Source organism: Narcine bancroftii, chromosome 1 (assembly GCF_036971445.1).
Source record: "Narcine bancroftii isolate sNarBan1 chromosome 1, sNarBan1.hap1, whole genome shotgun sequence".
Classification (NCBI taxonomy): Eukaryota; Metazoa; Chordata; class Chondrichthyes; order Torpediniformes; family Narcinidae; genus Narcine; species Narcine bancroftii.
The window spans coordinates 196,148,203-196,169,214 of record NC_091469.1 but is presented as its reverse complement, the minus strand read 5'-3'; the positions used below and the strand labels follow the sequence as shown (position 1 = coordinate 196,169,214).

Sequence of the window (21,012 nt, the reverse complement as noted above, 5' to 3'; positions counted from 1 at the left end):
CCTCGGTATTCACTAGGGAAAAAAATGTTGAACCAGTTGAAGTAAAGAAAAATAGTGGGGAGGTCATGAAGCATATAAGGATAACCGAGGAGGTAGTGATGGCTGTGTTAAAAAAGATAAAGGTGGATAAATCTCCCGGACCGGACAAAATATTCCCTAGGACACTCAGGGAGGCTAGTGGACAGTTAGTGGGGCCATTAACAGAGATATTTAGGATGTCACTGGCCACGGGGGTGGTACCAAAGGATTGGAGGGTGGCGCATGTGGTTCCTCTGTTTAAGAAAGGGTCCAAATGCAAACCTGGAAATTATAGGCCTGTAAGTCTGACGTCTGTGGTGGGCAAGTTGATGGAAAGTGTTCTGAGGGATGCTATTTACAAATTTTTGGAGGTACAAGGATTGATAGGGAGAAATCAGCATGGTTTTGTCAGGGGTAGATCTTGCTTGACAAACCTGATTGAGTTCTTCGAGGGGGTTACAAAAACGGTTGATGAAGGGAAAGCTGTGGATGTTGTCTATTTGGACTTTAGTAAAGCTTTTGACAAAGTTCCCCACAGGAGGTTAGGAAAAAAGGTGGAGGCATTAGGTATAAATAAGGAGGTAGTGAAATAGATTCAGCAGTGGTTGGATGGAAGGTGTCAGAGAGTAGTGGTAGAAAATTGTTTGTCCAATTGGAGGCCGGTGACTAGTGGAGTTCCTCAGGGTTCGGTCCTGGGTCGACTATTATTTGTTATATATATTAACGATCTGGATGTAGGGGTGGAGAATTGGATAAGCAAGTTTGCGGATGACACAAAGATTGGTGGTGTTGTGGACAGTGAGGTAGATTACCGTAGATTAAAAGGTGATTTAGGAAGGCTGGAGGTGTGGGCTGAGAAATGGCTGATGGAATTTAATACAGATAAATGTGAGGTGCTGCATTTTGGAAAGGCAAATTTAAATAGGTCATATACATTGAATGGTAGACAATTGAGGAGTGCAGAGCAATAAAGGGACTTAGGAGTTATGGTAAATAGTACCCTCAAGGCTGATACTCAGGTAGATGGTGTGGTGAAGAAGGCATTTGGAATGTTGGCCTTCATAAATTGGAGTATTGAATTCAAGAGTAGGGAGGTTATGATGAAATTGTACAAGGCATTGGTGAGGCCAAATTTGGAGTACTGTGTACAGTTTTGGTCACCAAATTATAGGAAGGATATAAACAAAATGGAGAGAGTGCAGAGAAGGTTCACGAGAATGTTGGCGGGATTTCAGGGTCTGAGTTACAGGGAAAGGTTGTGCAGACTGGGGCTTTTTTCTCTGGAGCGTAGAAGATTGAGAGGGGACTTGATAGAGGTGTTTAAGATTTTAAAAGGGACAGACAGAGTAAATGTGAATAGGCTTTTTCAATTAAGAAAGGGGGAGATTCAAACTAGAGGACATGGTTTAAGATTGAAGGGGGAAAATTATAAGGGGAACATGAGGGGAAATTTCTTTACGCAGAGGGTGGTGGGGATGTGGAATGAGCTTCCGGCAGACGTGGTCGAGGCGGGATCATTGGTTACATTTAAGGAAAGACTAGATCGTTACATGGATAGGTGGGGACTAGAGGGGTATGGACCGGGTGCTGGTCAGTGGGATTAGGAGGGTGGGGATTTGCTACGGCATGGACTAGTAGGGCCAAACTGGCCTGTTCTGTGCTGTAAGTGGTTATATGGTTAACTGGACAGACGAGCTGTCATGGGTCCTGCTTGGCATTCAAACAGCTCCGAAAGAAGACCTCCAGGCTTTGTCTGTGGAACTCGTCTACAGAGCACCACTGTCGCTACCAAGGGAATTCTTCAGAACAAGCGCTGAACCCGGAGGTGAGACCCCGACCTTGCTCGCCGACCTCCGCAATAAGCTCGTATCGTTAGCACCCCCACTGCCTACCAACCACGGCAAGCACCTGGCGAACGTCCCCAAAGAGCTGGACTCAGCGGAGTTCATGTTCGTCCGGCATGGCCCGCACCCGACCCCCTTGCAGCGGCCATATAAGGGCCTGTACAAAGTCCTCCATCGATTGGGAAAGGCCTTTACTCTGGACATTGGGGGCAGGGAGGAACTTTTCACAGTCGACCAACTAAAGCTGGCGCACGTGGACTTAAACCAGCCCGTGCAGACGGCTCAAGCAGTGGGACACGTAAGCCGGTTCAGGGGGATGTTGTGTGGTGGCGCTCATCTATGTGAACTAACCGGCCTCGTTTGTACCGCTGCGCTGGCGGGGCAGCTGCAGAAGATGGCACTGACAGGGCATGCTCATTTTCTCGTGGCTTAGGCCACAGCTTGCGCCCCAGGCCACATGATGATATCACTGCTGCGCGGGGTGGAATTCCCGTTGGCCTTAAAGGGGCGTGCGTGAAATTCAAGTAAACAGTTAAACTGGAAACCCCACTGAGTCCAGTGGTGTGTTTTCTGTGTTGTAGCTACAATGCAATATTTAACTTTTTTTAAGTTAACTGTGGATTGTGGCACCTCCTTTTAGAACTTTTCTCTTTCACTGGAATGTATCTCCTCTATGTATTCTGAAAAGTCTCCTTAAAATATCTGATATTTTATCTGAAATGCTATTTAAATCCTGATTATACCCTGACTACATCCTGGTGCGAGAAAGTGACAAACAAGATGTGCTCCACACCAGGGTCATGCCTAGCGCGGAATGCCACACTGACCACCGGCTGGTTCGCTGCAAGCTCAACCTTCACTTCAAGCCAAAGCCCAGGAACAATAAAGCCCCCAGAAAGAGGTTCAATGTTGGAAACCTGCAGTCAGACGAAGCGAGAGGAAACTTCCAGGCAAACCTCAAAGCAAAGCTCGACGTTGCAACCCGCCTCACGGACCCGTCCCCTGAAACCCTCTGGGATCAGTTGAAGACTACCATACTGCAATCCACTGAAGAGGTACTGGGCTTCTCCTCCAGGAAAAACAAGGACTGGTTTGACGAAAACAGCCAGGAAATCCAGGAGCTGCTGGCAAAGAAGCGAGCTGCCCACCAAGCTCACCTTACAAAGCCGTCCTGTCCAGAGAAGAAACAAGCCTTCCGTCGCGCATGCTGCCATCTTCAGCGCAAACTCCGGGAGATCCAAAATGAGTGGTGGACTAGCCTCGCCAAACGAACCCAGCTCAGCGCGGACATTGGCGACTTCAGGGGTTTCTACGAGGCTCTAAAGGCTGTGTACGGCCCCTCACCCCAAGTCCAAAGCCCGCTGCGCAGCTCAGACGGCAAAGTCCTCCTCAGCGACAAGATCTCCATCCTCAACCGATGGTCAGAACACTTCCAATCTCTTTTCAGTGCCAACCGCTCAGTCCAAGATTCCGCCCTGCTCCAGCTCCCTCAACAGCCCCTAAGGCTAGAGCTGGATGAGGTTCCCACCCTGGATGAGACATATAAGGCAATCGAACAACTGAAAAGTGGCAAAGCAGCAGGTATGGATGGAATCCCCCCAGAAGTCTGGAAGGCTTGCGGCAAAACTCTGCATGCCAAACTGCATGAGTTTTTCAAGCTTTGTTGGGACCAAGGTAAACTGCCTCAGGATCTTCGTGATGCCACCATCATCACCCTGTACAAAAACAAAGGCAAGAAATCAGACTGCTCAAACTACAGGGGAATCACGTTGCTCTCCATTGCAGGCAAAATCTTCGCTAGGATTCTACTAAATAGAATAATACCTAGTGTCGCCGAGAATATTCTCCCAGAATCACAGTGCGGCTTTCGCGCAAACAGAGGAACCACTGACATGGTCTTTGCCCTCAGACAGCTCCAAGAAAAGTGCAGAGAACAAAACAAAGGACTCTACATCACCTTTGTTGACCTCACCAAAGCCTTCGACACCGTGAGCAGGAAAGGGCTTTGGCAAATACTAGAGCGCATCGGATGTCCCCCAAAGTTCCTCAACATGATTATCCAACTGCACGAAAACCAACAAGGTCGGGTCAGATACAGCAATGAGCTCTCTGAACCCTTCTCCATTAACAATGGCGTGAAGCAAGGCTGTGTTCTCGCACCAACCCTCTTTTCAATCTTCTTCAGCATGATGCTGAACCAAGCCATGAAAGACCCCAACAATGAAGACGCTGTTTACATCCGGTACCGCACGGATGGCAGTCTCTTCAATCTGAGGCGCCTGCAAGCTCACACCAAGACACAAGAGAAACTTGTCCGTGAACTACTCTTTGCAGATGATGCCGCTTTAGTTGCCCATTCAGAGCCAGCTCTTCAGCGCTTGACGTCCTGCTTTGCGGAAACTGCCAAAATGTTTGGCCTGGAAGTCAGCCTGAAGAAAACTGAGGTCCTCCATCAGCCAGCTCCCCACCATGACTACCAGCCCCCCCACATCTCCATCGGGCACACAAAACTCAAAACGGTCAACCAGTTTACCTATCTCGGCTGCACCATTTCATCAGATGCAAGGATCGACAATGAGATAGACAACAGACTCGCCAAGGCAAATAGCGCCTTTGGAAGACTACACAAAAGAGTCTGGAAAAACAACCAACTGAAAAACCTCACAAAGATAAGCGTATACAGAGCCGTTGTCATACCCACACTCCTGTTCGGCTCCGAATCATGGGTCCTCTACCGGCACCACCTACGGCTCCTAGAACGCTTCCACCAGCGTTGTCTCCGCTCCATCCTCAACATCCATTGGAGCGCTCACACCCCTAACGTCGAGGTACTCGAGATGGCAGAGGTCGACAGCATCGAGTCCACGCTGCTGAAGATCCAGCTGCGCTGGATGGGTCACGTCTCCAGAATGGAGGACCATCGCCTTCCCAAGATCGTATTATATGGCGAGCTCTCCACTGGCCACCGTGACAGAGGTGCACCAAAGAAAAGGTACAAGGACTGCCTAAAGAAATCTCTTGGTGCCTGCCACATTGACCACCGCCAGTGGGCTGATAACGCCTCAAACCGTGCATCTTGGCGCCTCACAGTTTGGCGGGCAGCAGCCTCCTTTGAAGAAGACCGCAGAGCCCACCTCACTGACAAAAGGCAAAGGAGGAAAAACCCAACACCCAACCCCAACCAACCAATTTTCCCTTGCAACCGCTGCAATCGTGTCTGCCTGTCCCGCATCGGACTTGTCAGCCACAAACGAGCCTGCAGCTGACGTGGACTTTTTACCCCCTCCATAAATCTTCGTCTGCGAAGCCAAGCCAAAGAAGATACCTCTTCCTTAAAAGGTTTTATTATTTTAGGTATTTAATACATTGAGAATGTTTGAATAAACCCAAATGATGCTTTCATTGTTATTTATTTTGGTCCAGAAGTAATTTTGTTTCATTTTACTATTGAATTAATTAAATATATCACAATATACATAATCAAAATATATATACACATATATGTTTAATATTCCATGATATTTTCAACAACATATTGTGATACAGTTATAGTGATAATTTTCTAACTAAACAGTCACTCAAAACCACTTTATGGGTGAGTACAATTTTGACTTCTCTCAGGCACAAGGATCATAGAACACTACAACATAGAAAACAGGCTATTCGGCCCTTCTAGTCTGTGCTGGAATATCATTCCACTAGTCCCACTGACCTGCACCCATTCCATAACCCTCCAGACCTCTACCATCCATGTATCTATTCAATTTATTCTTGAGTGAGCCCACATTTACATCAAATGGCAGCTCGTTCCACAATCCCACTACTCTCTGAGTGAAGTTCTTCCTAATATTCCCCCTAAACCTTTCCCCTTTCACCCTAAAACCATATCCTTTTGTATTTATCTCTCTTAATCTAAATGGAAAGAACCTACTCACATTTACTCTGTCTATACCTCTCATAATTTTGTAAACCTTTTCCAAATCTCCCCTTATTTTTCTATGCTCCAAGGAATAAAGCCATAACCTGTTTAATCTTTTCCTGTAACTCAACTCTTGAAGACCCGGCAACATCCAAGCAAATGAGCTGACTTTCCCCATATTTTGGACCACTCCATTTGAGATAAAAGAAATAGGTACTATTTGGAAGTGAAATGAGCTTGTTATTTTCTACAGGATTAGGATGTCTTTATTCAATGACAATTTCTTCCTATCTTTCCTGAAACTGGGACATTTTGCTGGAGACTGAGTTAGTAGGTCAGTCAATATGAGGGCCAGGACAGCAGATCAGAGTTCAGATCCCAACTTAGCAAACATTCACAGACACAAACTGAGCAGATAATCTAAGAGGGCACCTCTGTACAGCAAAAACAGATTAGAGTAGATAATCCAATGAAATGGCTCCCTAATTTGAAGAAAATCAAGGACTTTCTCCATGATGTCCTGAGCCATATTCATCACAAAATAAAACTAGATTATCTGTCTTTACTGTGTGTGCAATGCTGTTTGTTGTATCTTCCATTACAGCAGTGACTGCACCACATCTACAAGGCTTCAAAATATCCTGTGATCATAAAAGGTGTTTTATAATTGCCAGCATTTTTTAAACTTTAAAAATAAAGAAAACCATCATTATATGAAAGAGCTGTTTTGAAATGTTTAAGTATGTTGTTCAGAGTGTATAACAACTCATTTATTTCTCCTGATGGAAATGTCCAGATTGGAAGGGCTGGGACAGGTTCATCATGGCAGTCAAATGCTAACAGTGGTGTTGAGTGGAATGTTTATGTATTGCAAGGGCTCAGAGACCATTGGTTTTACCAGATGGTACCCATGGTGTCTTGGATATTAATGGCTTATTTTTCTTTTTGGTGGATGGTTTCCATTTTATGGATGTGATTTCACAATCTTTCATCTGCAATACAGCAGTTTGTGTACTGCTGTCTTTGTTCTCTTTTGGTTCCTCTCTCTTGTTGCACTGAGCATACCTGTTATTTTTTGCAGCTTCATATTGGGCTAGCTCGATAATGCCAATACCATCTTTCAAGTAATCTAGAGCAATAGGTAGGATGCTGACCACACCTCCATAATGGTGTTTTGCTTCCTCACAGCTTAGGTGGTTCACTTCATCATGTGGATATCTGCATCACAGTAACACAGAAATGAAACAAAATGCTGTCATGTTTTGCATGTACTGAACAGGTATACACTATAACTTAAAAAGTGCAACTCCAGTGTATTATTGTACTTCAGACTATTCCCTCACAAACTTTCAATCTGATTTTCTTTGGCAAATTAGGATGATATTATCGGTGGGAAGTGGAATTCAGTCTCATTGATTTTAGCTTTGTGGCAATTAACCATGGAGTTAATCTGTTGCAGAATTATTACTAATATACTACCATAGATGTGAAGCTTTATATTAAAAACAAAAGATTTTTTTGAGACACAGTATTAATTTCATTGCTCTCACGTGAATGCATGTTCTGTTTGCTTAGAATTTTAATACTATGAAAGCAAGAGTCAGGGAAAATGAATTGGACTAAGGGGATTTATTTCTCTTGCCAAACCAAAAATGTCTCTCTCATCCATTTAAGACTAAAACCTTCATATTCAGATATGCAGTTTGTCAATCCAAACGATGGCCTTGTAGCATACACACTATGATTAGTATGGAAGGAAGACACACACACGAGGAGTTGAAATCGAAGATTGCTTTATTGCACTGGAATCTCTGCTTATATGAGCCCTTGGCTCGCGTCATCAGAGCGCCAACATTGGGTTGGCCAGTGTTCCCACCAGAGTTCCTCATCTTCCCACTGTGTGGAGGTCACCCTGGTGTCACCCCAAAGTCCACGCAGTTGCCGTGTTCATTGGCCATTTGGCGGGTCAGTTCATGTCTCTGTGCACGGGCCACTACACAATCCCCCCCCCCAACAAACCAGCAATTGGGCAATTGTCCATATCCTTCGGTGGCCTGTCCGTGTCATGGGGGTGGAGTGCAGACCAGCTCATTACAGTCCGGATATGCTAGTTTCAGGCAGTTGACAGGAAAGGTTTCTTCCTTACCATCGATGTCAAGGACAAAGGTGGTACCATTGTCTCTAATGACTTTGTATGGCCCCTTATAGGGTCATTGTGATGGTGGTCTGTGTGCACCCCTCCTCACTAACACGTACCGGCAAGTCCTTAGGTCCTTCGGGACACCATACTTATGCTAGCCGTGTGGTGAGGGTTGCTGAGGGACCAAGGACTCCAGATTCCACCACAGGTTCTTGAGGGTTGCTGCAGGGTCTTTCAGGCTTTTATCAGGGGCCAGGAATTCCCCGGGATGATTACAGGCACACCATAGACCATCTCCACCACTGAGGCATTAAGTCCTTCTTCGGCATGGTGTGGATTTGGATTCCCAGCAGGACCTAACGCAGTTCGTCCACCCAGTTGGGACCTTGAGCCGGGTTATCAAGGGTGCTTTGAGGTGCCTGTGGAAGTGCTCCACCAACCCATTGGCCTGTGGGTGATACACTGTGGTATGGTGGAGCTGCATCCCCAGAAAGTTAGCCAGCGCAGCCCAGAGCCTGGAGGTGAATTGTGCTCCCCCGTCTGAGGTGAGATGCTACAGGACCCGAATCAGGACACCCATGTGCCAATGAGTGCCCTGCTGCAGGTTTCTGTGATGGTATCAACCAGTGGGACTGCCTTCAGTCAGGAGATATCTTGCTCCATGGGAAACCAATAATGGCCCCACTAAGTCAATGTGTACGTGGTTGAACCTGCGCTGCGCCGGCTCAAAAGTCTGTGTGGGCGCTCTGGTGTGAACCTGCACTTTGGACAACTGACAGTTCATTCAGTTCTTGGCCTACTGGCTGACCTGTTTATGGAGTTATCTCCATGGCACAGATGGCAGGGTGCACCAGGTTGTGGATAGCCTCAAAAACCCAGCGTCTCCAATGTGGCCGAGACGATGGGGCAGGGGCTGCCAGTAGAAACCACACAGCAGTGTCAAGTTACCTGGGCCGACCAGGACGTTTTCCACCCAGAGACCGGAGACAGTTGTCCTGTAAGTTGTCTCAGGATCTTGTTCCTTTGCTTTGGTGAAGGCCATGTAATCAACCCCTTGGGACAGGGTATGTATCGACTCAATCGCGGGGTATGACAGAGCATCAGCCACCACGTTGCTTTTCCCTGCGATATGTTGAATGTCCGTGGTAAATTTGGACATATAGGACAAGTGCCTCTGCTATTGGGCTGACCACTGGTCCAAGACCTTATGGAAAGCGAAAGTCAGTGCCTTGTGGTCAGTGAACACCCTGAATTGCCGGCCTTCCAAGAAGTAACAGAAATGTCTTACCACCAGGTACAACACTAACAGTTCCTGGTCGAAAACGCAGTATTTGAGTTCGTGGGGGGAAGAAGTGCCTACTGATAAAGGTCAGGGGTTGTCACTGGCCCTCAATAAGTTGTTCTAGGACACCCCCTACCGCTGTGCTGGAGGCATCGACAGAGTGGTAGGTGCCTCTGGACTGGGGTAGACCAGGAGGGTGGTATTGGTTAGCACGTCTTTGGCCTTCTGGAATGCCCTAAAGGATTCCTTGTCCCAAACAATGTCTTTTGCTTTGCTGGTCATCAGCACAAAGAGGGTGAAAACTCACAGAGTGGGCAGCATGATGCGTACCGCTGACGGTATGAAGCTGTGGTAAAAGTTTATCATACTGGTGAATTCCTGTAGTCCTTTCACTGTGTGTTGCTTAGCAAAGTGCTGGAACTCTTCAAACTTCTCGGGGAGGTGTGTGGCCCCATGCTTGTTAATCATTTGCCCCAGGAAGTCATTGGTGCCCAGGCCAAACTGGCACTTAGCAGGGTTGATGGTCAGCCAAAATTTTCTCAGCCGGGTGCACAGTTGTCTCAGGTGGGCAGCATGGCCTTTGCGGCTGGCAATGAGGGTATCATCCAAATAGATGAAAGCAAACGGAAAGTGCTGGAAAGTTTGCCACATTCTTTAGACCAAAGGGCTTGCAGAGGAATTCGAACAAACCAAAAGGGGTTATGATTGCAGTCTTGGGGACGTCCTGGGGGTGAACTGGGATTTGGTGGTACCCCCAGGTGAGGTCCATTTTGGAGAACACCTGTGCCCCATGCAGGTTGGTGGCAAAGTCTTGGATGTGGGGCACGGGGTATCTGTCAGGGGTTGAGGCAGCAGTAGTCCCCGCATGGTCTCCAACCTCCTGCTGATTTGGGTACCATGTGGAGGGAAGAAGCCCAGGGACTGTCAGAGTGCTGCACAATCCCAAGCTCCTCCATCTTTTTGAACTCTTCCTTCGGCTGGCTGAGTTTCTTGGGTGGGAGTCGGTGTGCTCTGGTGTGGTGCGGTGGGCCCTCAGTCAGTATATGGTGCCTTACCCCAAGCTTTGGCTCATCATTGGCACCACTATTGAGGGGAACTTTGCCAGGATGCGGGCAAATTCATTGAGGGTGTTACAGAGTCCAGGTGGGGGGCGGGTAGCATGGTGTCCTCCAGAGGCAGAGTCTGAATGGTTCTGGCTTGCACCAAGTGCTGCCCCTAGAGGTTGACCAGCAAGCTGTAGGTCCGAAGGAAGTCGGCCCCCAGGAGTGCTTGCGCCACTGCTGCGTGGGTGAAGGTCCATGTAAAGCAGTTGTTTCCGAAACGAAGGGGAATGGTGTGGGTCCCTAAAGTTCAAATGCAGGAGCTGTTGGCTACCTTCAGTGTTGGGCCCTGTTTGCCACAGTGGGTATTGAGGCCTTTGGGGGTAGGATGCTTATTTCAGCACCTGTTTCGACCAGGAACTATCTGCCTGACAGTGAGTCCCAGACTTGAAGGAGGCTGTCACATAGGCCAACTGCCTCAGCCATCAACGATGGTTGGCCAGGATATTTCCTGAAAACTCACAGGGTGGGTAGCATCGATGGGCCTTCGTACCCCATCACTGGTGGTAGTAGCATAATTGTCCTGTGGTATTCACTTGCCTCTCCGCTGGCATTGATCTCACCAGGGCTGTTTGTGGGGCTTGCTTATGTGGTCTACGAAGGTGCTGGCGTCTTTCTTCGCTCTCCAGAGCATGTCCGCCCAGGTGGCAACTCTCCGAGGGTCGGTGAAGTTCTTGTCTGTGAGCAAGAGCCATATATCCTCAGGCAGCTGCTCCAAGATCTGCTTGAAGAACAGGCAAGGCTTGTGGCACTCGGTTAATGCGAGCATCTTGCTCATTAGGGTGGACGGGGCTCTGTCCCCTAGTCCGTCCATGTGCAGCAATCGGGCGGCGCGCTTGCGCTGGAAAAGCCCAAAAGTGCAGGTTAATAGCCCTCTGAGGGCCACGTGTTTGCCTTGCTCCAGAGGATGCTGTAGGACAGGAGTGTCAAACTCAAATTCACGGAGGGCCAAAATTAAAATCTTGGACTAAGTCGAGGGCCGAACTAAATATTTATTGAAAATTTTCAACAACATCTGCATGTTTTCTCTTCTTTCAACATATGTAATGTTAAACTTTTTCTTATTAAAATAAATGTTTAATAATAGTTTTGGATAAACTCTTTCCAGAAGCATTAACAAATGAGAAATAAAATATTCAATAAATAATATTTCTCTATAGAGGATTTGTCAAATGATGCTAGTGTGCTGTCGAATAGTAAAATCTGAGGGCTATTGAGAATATGGGAGAATAACATGATTCCTGAAACAATCAAATGGGTGACTGATTGTGGGCATGAACTCTAGCAGGGTTATTTGCCATGCCCTTTTTCCATTGGTACAGATATCCTTTGATTGACACACTTTTCAAGTTTTATGCCTAATGAGCTTTTATCCAGGTGCAGGACCATTTTTAACCAGGAATATATTTATCACTGTGACATGAAACTATTGGAAGATCGTTTTATCCTGAGATTAAAGTTCATAATCCTTACTCAGGCCTGTGTGCGGGAGGGCGGGGTTTGCGGGCGATCGGGTTGGACAATGACAGTGCGGGGACATCGGCTCTCGCTGCAGGGCGGCATCTTGGCGGATCAGCGGCCCCGTCACCGTGAGTCGCGGGTCAGCCTGCGGCAGGGAGGGGGAGTGGGCAACGGTCCTGGTGAGGTCAGGCCCCCCTGAGTTTCTGCCGGACCCCCCTTGACCTGCTGAGTTTCTCCCAGACCTCCCTTGACCTGCTGAGTTTCTCCCGGATCCCCCTTTGACCTGCTGAGTTTCTCCCGGACCCCCCTTGACCTGCTGAGTTTCTCCCAGACCTCCCTTGACCTGCTGAGTTTCTCCTGGACCCCCCTTGACCTGCTGAGTTTCTCCCGGACTCCCTCCCCTTGACCTGCTGAGTTTCTCTCGGACCCCCCTTTGACCTGCTGAGTTTCTCCCGGATCCCCCTTTGACTGCTGAGTTTCTCCCGGACCCCCCTTGACCTGCTGAGTTTCTCCCGGACCTCCCTTGACCTGCTGAGTTTCTCCTGGACCCCCTTTTCTTTCCGTGCCGGTGTCCCAGGACCTTTCCAGGGCAGTCTCCGCGCTCAGGACTGCGCTGGGATCCCAGTCAGCGGTGGAGGAGCAGGTGAGCGCGGCTAATCCCGATCCAGCCCACGCCACTCCCGAGATTGGCGGGGGGTTCCACCCTACCTGCCTGACCAGCCTCGCTCTCCACGTGTACTCCGGGCACCCGCCGCTGGTCCGGTGGGAAGGCACAGGGTGGCCGGCGGCCGGCGCCCCCATCGCCCGGCGGGGAGCCCCAATCTTCCCTCCAGCATCCCGACTCCATCTGCAGCTCCAAGAAACGCTGTGCCACTGGGGTTCCGGGCACTGGGAAGCGGCCTTGGCTTCCCCTGACACCGGCCAGGCCGCGCTGCGGTGGGGGAGGGGGGGGTGGGCGGGGGGACACGACAGCGTGTTTATAAAACCACCCACCACTACTTTTCAAGGACCAGGATTTTTCTCTCTCTCTCTCACCCTGGGACACAGCGGTTACTGTGCATGCGCTATACTGGCGCGGCGGCCAGCGGGCCACCTCTAATACATTTTTGATATGATCTTGCGAGCCAAATATTATTATATCGTGGGCCAAATTTGGCCCGCAGGCCAGAGTTTGACATGTGTGTTGTAGGAAATCTTGACCCTTGCTGCTGTGTCCTGATTGAGGGAACTAGCAACAGAAGTAACAGGAGTTTTCGGCAGTGATGTGGAGAAACTAGAACTGAGCCTCAGCCTGCTCGAACCACACATGTGGCTGCCACACCCAGAACGTTGGAAGTCTGAGAAATACCACATGGATTGTCGCGGGCTGCACTTGATCCGTCATCTTCGGGTCCAACTGCCAGTTGGACCTATCGGTATCACCAATGTAGTGTACGCGCTATGACAAGTGTGGAAGGAAGACACACACACACACACACACAAGGAGTTGAAATCAAAGACTGCTTTATTGCATTGGCAGCTCTGCTTACATGGGCCCCTGGCGCTGATGTCAGGGTGCTGCGTCATCAGAACGCTGACATCGGGTTGACCGGCGTTCCCGCCAGAGTTCCTTGACTTCCTGCCGTGCGGAGGCCACCTGGGACAACGGCCGGTGTCACCCCACCCCCAGGTCTGCGCAGTCGCTACGTTCATCAGCCATTTTGCGGGCTGGTTCGCATCTCCATGTGCGGGCTGCAACAGCCTCCTAAAATACCGAGAGGAGAGATGATGCATCTCTTGCGATAGATATCAATGTGATATTTTCAGTGGTCTGGGACTCCTGGTCATAATCATCATTTCATCAGGCAACCTGTGTATTCTCTCTCTGCGCTAGTTCATTAAGAACTTTCCAGCTAATCTCAAGATAAAGATGTGTCTGAAAACTAAAGAAGAAAATAACCCTCCAACGCTAATTGCAGAAGGTAAAGTGCAGGGTCTTTTGCGGTGATGTTATATAAACTAAATCAGCAGCTGAACGTTAAAGCAATTGGAGGAATAACAATTAAGCATTGAACAGGTAGCCAAGGCTAGCAATGAAGCACTCAGTCTAAGTTTTAAGGTGATCTTATTTATCTAACAAGAGCACACAGAACACTGACATTTCAGGAACACACCAAAAAAATAACAAAGGCAAAAATACTCTTTCACATTTGCGAAGGTAAGCTAATGTTGTGGTTTGGTAGCTGTGCACACTTTGAGAAATTCTTTGACTTATTATTCATAATATATGGTGTTTGGATTTTATGTGGGCGCTTTATTCTGTCTTCAGTTGGATTTCCTGCCTGCGTTGGTTGTCAATGCAGACAGCAACTGTCAGTGCACCTCATGCCCTTAATGTGCAGTGATGCTCACACAAGAGGATTAATGATTGTGATGCTGTTACTGCAAGTTCTCTGCAAGAGGCAATCTGCATTTAATAACTGGAGATTAAAATGCCCACTGATTTGATAAGAAAATCCCCCAAGAGGCTTGAAAACAAAATCTGTTCATGTTCTCTTTGACATGGCATGTAAAGTTGTTTTTATTTGGAGAGGATGAGGAGTGATGATATATAGTGTAGCAAGTTTCAAATAAAGAAGTCAGAATCGACATGTTAGAGATTTGAAATTGAATCAAGTCTCCAAAGCTCAAGGATCCATTCCCACATTCAAGTGAGTTGGGAAGCACTATTCACTGACAAAGTGCAGGAAGCTTGCAGACAGAGAGTGTACATTATTTAAGATTATAATGGACTGCTTTATTTGCAAAATTATTAAGTAACATTGCACACATGCCACCCACTACTGTTCAGGAGAGGTTGTATTTATTTCGTATGATGGAATAAGATGTAATCTCACATCGGATTTTAACTTATTTCACAATTGGCTTTAATAAGGCCAGATGGCCTGCATGTTACTGGAAAGTAGTATGTGTTAAGTAAAAGAGTAAGCGACTTCAGCTTTATATTAATTAAATCAGTGTTTTTCAAACTGCCCTCTACACTCACATTCCACCTTAAGCAATCCCTATGCTATAAGTACTCTGTGATTTGTAAGAGATTGCTTGAGGTGGTATGTGAGTGGAAAGAAAAAGTTTGAAAACCAGTTTTAATCGTACCTAATTGACTCGTTATGTGCACTGTTCCATAACTCCAAATGACAATTTTTTTCAAGCAAAATATTTCAGTAACATTTGGGTCTAGAGCAGTGATACTCACCTTTCCTTCCCACTCACATGCCATCTGAAGCAATTCCTTACCAATCACAGAACACTTATGGCATAGGGATTGCTTAAGGCGAAATGTAAGTTTGGGGGACAGTTTGAAAACCATTGAATGAGAGGAGTTTTGCAATGGTTGAGTGATTCTTTGCTGGTTAATATATAATTCTTCATTGTTCAGTGGCTGCATTGTTCATTTCTACCTTCAATAACACTAAAGCTCTGCCCTTGTTTGATGAGTCCAGTTTAGATTATTTCAGCGAAAACTAGTTAATTATCTGCAAGAGATTTAAGAACTGGAGCCCCAAGGTTAGCTGGAGATAGGTAGGGTGGTGGGATGGGAGGAGTGTATATCAACATCTTTCCACCCCCACTTTACTGACTGTACAGCATGAGGCAAGAAATTCTTGAACCTCTGGGTCTTTTCAATGTGCCTCAAGTTAACTGCCCCTTTTAACTGGGCATAGAACAACATTCCTCTCAGGAAGAACTTGGGTTGCTGAACACTGCCCATTGATTGACACCAATGAAATTTCATTCGGAAAAGCAGCACGGAGGGTGCTTCAGGAGTGTCCTGCTGGTTGAGGAGGTGATGGTAGTAGTGTCTAGAAAGAGGGATTTAAACTTCTACTTGCGGCCCAAGAGAAGTGCTCATCGTCCTTGCGTCAAAAGGAGAGAATAGGAAAAATCATCTGATTGAGATGCTTCCACAGGCTGAGCCAGCTGACTGTTTGTGTTTCGTGTATCTGATACTTAGCCCCGGATTCTATTCCCAATGATAGAAAAACCACCAAGAGAGACATCACTCAAAAATGCACAGGAAATGAGACCATCCTCAGGGAAATCTGGCGATGCAGCTAATCTCGAGCATGCTCCCTCCTCGCCACCAATCTTCACCAATGAAGCCTGTCCCTCACCAGTAAAGCTGGCTATCGTGGCTGAGTACAAGAAATCCCCTGGAGGCGATGTCCTCCTTCCATGATCCAGCTGAGAGTTTACTTTGTAGCTGGAACACTGAGAGGCTGGTAACTGTTGGCTGAATGAAACTTGATGAAGGAATGGGATCTCTGGTTCAGTCTGAGGACATGAGGTGGAGGTCAACAACTCCTCTCCATCAATGATTGAAGCTAGACATGGACAGCATGCACAAAGCAACTTTAATTCCAATTTGCATATAATCATCACTGGATCCTGATCCTAATCCTGGAATTATTTGCCCAACTGCATAGTGGAATTACGTTTAGTAGAAGGAATGCAGTAGTTCATGGCATTGACTTCCTATAATATAATCTCGTGAATAATTAGGGATGAACAATTAATTTCAATCTTGCTTAATGATCCTCAAATACTGAAAAGTAAATTGTATATTCTCCAAGGTCTGACAAGGTGCATCAGCTCTGGGTAAAGAGATTGGACATGAATCTGCTCAGTATCTCCACATGGAAAGCTGGTCTGTGATCTCTGCTGGGTGCCTTTGAAATTTTCCTGTGGGCAGCTGTTAAATATGCTGCAGGTTCCTCAGGCAACAGAGCAAGATCAATGATTGAAGAAATGTGAGAAATCTGAAAAATCCCTATCTGATTCACAATGCAGATTTCAGAACCATGGCCTGTTAAAGAAGGTTAAACAATGGCCAACTTCTAGTTAGTGACCAAACCAAATGTAAAACAGTGGTGATGAAACAATATAAATTAATAGAATATTCATTGGTTTTGCAAACAGTATAAATCAGAGAAAATATACTATAGAATTCCAGAAGTTGCTAAAAATCTACCCAATTAAAAATCAAATTAAATACTAATATAGCCAATAATTATGTCAAATTAAATATGTTAACTGGGACAAAGTTATCCATTTATGTCTATAGAACTAAACACTTAGAAGATAGAGCATAGTACAGTGCAGGAAAAGCCCATATGTCTGCATCAAACATGATGTCCAATTACAGTTTAACTAACTGTCCACCCAGTTGCCCACACAAAACAAATACAGGATTGGACATGGCAAACCTATTTTCTGGATGGGGTGTTGTGGTGTTGCCACCCACATTTAAACCTTACATCATCAGCATCTGCGTAGAGGCCAGTCACATGACCTCTCTACACATGAATGAGACCAGCAGGGAATTGAATTTGCTGATGGGAGATATGGAAGTTAGCGAGGCTTTGCCAGGCAAACCCCCTTGGCAGCCATTACTTTCACATAAGAAGCAGCAAAAAAAAAAAAAAAACTTGATCAGCACTGAAATTATTTTCCTGTTGTCCAAATCTGAGGGCTCCCAGTCCCTCTGTTCTTGAGTCCTTTTTATGTAAAGCTCTAGAGGTCAATTCACTGGTTGATGTTCCACCAGGTGTGGAAGCCCCATTAGGAAGCGCAAAAAGATCCACACTTTCCCCACTCTTCTGAAGTCATGAAGCTAGCAATGTAAGTGGAAGAGATTGTTCACCATTAACTCTATAAAATCAAAAACAACCCCAAATCAAGGCCAAAATGAGTCTCCAGCAACCTTTGCCGATATTTATTTCAGTGGACTTCTCAAGGTACTGTTTGAATACTTCTGATGAGATGATCAAGAATACATTAAAATGCAATACATATATATAATTTATGTATTTGATCCCACATAAAAGGGAATGAAGCCAATATGTCTTTATATTTGAGATGGTGGGAAGGTAGAGAAGAGGTAGCTTGGGCATTGACTTCGATATTGGCATCCTCCTTGGGTTCAGAGGAGGTGCTAGAGAATTGGAGAATGGCAAATGTGGTCCCCTTGTTTAAAAAAGTTAATAGGGAGAATCCTAGGAAATATAGACCAGAGAGTCTTACATCAGTGGAGTGCAAACTATTGGAGAGGATTCTTAAGGACAGGATTTATGAGCATTTTGAGAAGTAGTGGGCGGGAGTGGCATTGTTGCTCAAGGTTAATATCACAGCTGTACAGAAAGAGGACACTGAGGAAGGTGAGTCCACTGAGTCAGTATGGGTGGAATCAGAACTAGGAAGGGAGCAATCACTGTGCTGGGAGTAGTCTATAGGCCCCAAATAGTCTCCCAGGAGCAGATAAGTAGGCATTTTAGAATGGTGCAGAAAATGCAGGATTGTAGTCCTGGGAGATTTTATCTTCCCTAATATTGACTGGGACCACCTGAAAGCAAAGGGGATAGATAGGTGTGTCAAAGAAGATTCTTGACACAGTATGTGGACCGGCCAACAAGAGAAGAGGCCATACTGGATCTGGTACTGGGTAACAACCAGGTCAAGTGGTAGATCTTTTGGTGGGGGAGAACTTTGGTGAAAGTGATCACAACTTCAGTATAGCTATAGAAAAAGATTAACTCAGGCTAAATAGGAGAGTGTAGCATCTGCTACAGCAATGCTACGGAATAAAGAGGCATCCACACGGTGGGAGGGTGAACCACTAAACTGATTTTATTGTTTGAATTCACCGTGTGGTGCAAAGGGGACACCTACTTCTGGTGACGTGCGTGCCAGCTTCTGGAAGTGACATCAGCACATCACGGTGTCACTCCTTGGCTAGTGGTACACCACCCAGAAGTGGGGAGTTCCCTTAGTCCACACATGGCGTTAACCACGGGATTCTCCTCAGTAGTGAAGGGGGGCCCACACTATCTTGGGTCGGCCGACTGGTGCGGTGATTCAGCCTGTCAAATTGAGCAGTCGTTCAGCCCGTTACAAGAGTGAATAACAGAGAAAGAGCTAATTATGAAAGGATTAGGCAGGATCTAGGGAATATTAACTGGAAAAAGATGGTCAAAGGAGAGAGCATAGAAGTGATGTGGAAGAAGTTAAGGAACCATTCGAGCTGGGTCCAGAACAGGTTTGTCCTACTAGGACAAGGGGAAAAAAATGGTAGGAAAGGGGAACGATGGATGACAAAACAGGTAAGGTGACTTGTAGAGTGCGACAGATTATAGATATGTTTCTGGGAGATAAATTGGGGCAGGGCTTTTAGCGTAGGTCACATACAAACACTTTAAACAGATCTTATTTAAAATACTGGAGCTCTGTTCATGCTAGACAGGCCAGCACCAAGAGCCTTTGCAAGAGCTTTGGAGAGTGCCCAAAAGACATCACTAATGGATTGTTGTTTACAAAAAGGCAACAGATGAAAGAACTCGTTGGAGCCACAGGCTGTCTGGAGTGGAACTTTGTTCTAAGAGGGTCATGTGGTTTTGCAAACAGAGAGAATAAAACAGGCTTTCTCTTAGAGAGAGAGAGAGAATTCAGTTCTACAGTTTTACAGTTAGCAGCAGCAGCTGGGACTGGAACAGGACACGCTGGCAAGCTTATGGAAAACCCCATTTGGAAGATGGGTTGTGACTGCTTAGTTCAGCCTGGTCAAAGCCCTTGTGGTACAATCTGCCCATGCAAGAGGAGAGGACAAGCTACCTAATGTTTCACTTGAAATAAGAGAAACTAAAAGGGACTCTGTGGTGACCTGAAAGAAAGAGGTTATCACCTGGAGAACCCTGAAGGGGCAAGTTTCTTCAGCAAGACGCTGAAATGGCAGGTTACAAGGAATCAGTTGTGGGTGTTCAGCAAACAACAAATCTTTCTCTAACTTACACATTACATGCACGTGCGCTTAGAATTAGAAGGGAGTTAAGTTAGGTTAGTTAAGTTAATAGTAACATCTTTAGAAACAAAAAAAAAGAAACACAAAGATCAGCGTGTACAGAGCCGTTGTCATACCCACGCTCCTGTTCGGCTCCGAATTATGGGTCCTCTACCGGCATCACCTATGGTTCCTAGAACGCTTCCATCAGCGCTGTCTCCGCTCCATCCTCAACATTCATTGGAGTGACTTCATCACCAACATCGAAGTACTCGAGCTGCCAGAGTCCGCAAGCATCAAATCCATGCTGCTGAAGTCCCAACTGCATTGGGTGGGTCACGTCTCCAGAATGGAGGACCATCGCCTTCCCAAGATCGTGTTATATGGCGAGCTCTCCACTGGCAACCGAGACAGAGGTGCACCAAAGAAGAGGTACAAGGACTGTTTCAAGAAATATCTTGGTGCCTGCCACATTGACCACCACCAGTGGGCTGATTTCACCTCCAAACGTGCATCTTGGCGCCTCACAGTTCGGCAGGCAGCAACCTCCTTTGAAGAAGACCACAGAGCCCACCTCACTGACAAAAGACAAAGGAGGAAAAACCCAACACCCAACCCCAACCAACCAATTTTCCCTTGCAACCGCTGCAACCGTGCCTGCTTGTCCCGCATCGGACTTGTCAGTCACCAATGAGCCTGCAGCAGACGTGGTCATACCCCTCCATAAATCTTCGTCTGCGAAGCCAAGCCAAAGAAAAAGAAAGAAGAGAAGACAAGATAAAGTTTGATCCTGTTTTCATGTTTAAAGATAATTAAAAGCAACATTTGTTTAAGTAACTATTTGTCTTTGTGAATATCTTGGTGAATTGCTGCTGGATTTTGGGGTCCTCTGGGCTTGTAACGAGAAGAAGAAGAAGCAAGCCTATGTTAGATATAGGAAGAAGGGAATAGATAGGGCTCGAGAAATATATAGAAGCCAGGAAGGAGCTTCAGGAGGAAATTAGGAGAGCTCAAAGGAGGCATGAAAAGGCCTTGGCAGGGAGGATGAAGGATAACCCCAAGGCATTCTATGCATATGTAAAAAACAGAAAGATGATGAAAGTAAAGGTAAAATAGAAGATAAAAGAGGCAACATATGCCTGGAAGCGGAGGAGGAAGGGGAAGTCCTGAATAAATACTTTGCATCAGTATTTACAAAGGACCTTGATCAGGATGAAGTTGAAATAGAGCAGGACTATGCGCTGGACAATGTGGTGATTATGTAAGAGGAAGTGTTAGATCTTCTAAATAACATCAAGATTGATAAGTCCCTGGGGCTAAGTGAGATATACCCTAGGTTGCTGTGGGAGGTAAGAGAAGAAATTGTGGGAGCATTAGTTATGGTCTTTGAATCCTCTTTGACTACAGGGGAGGTGCCAGAGGATTAGAAAATGGC

The 21,012-nt window shown here is 46.4% G+C and overlaps 1 protein-coding gene across 3 annotated transcripts in view; it reads right to left on the bottom strand.

Annotated features, from left to right (window-relative positions):
• spaca9 (sperm acrosome associated 9) overlaps positions 1–21,012 on the bottom strand; it is an 88,255-nt gene that overhangs the window by 18,591 nt on the left and 48,652 nt on the right. For 2 of the 3 annotated variants that reach the window (XM_069887256.1, XM_069887249.1), the window contains exon 4: positions 6,501–6,999. In XM_069887256.1, coding sequence (XP_069743357.1) covers positions 6,660–6,999 — 340 coding nt within the window. In that variant the 3' untranslated portion in view covers positions 6,501–6,659. Of the gene's footprint in view, positions 1–6,500; positions 7,000–21,012 lie in introns of those variants that run through there. The other variant, XM_069887261.1, reaches the window with a different exon arrangement.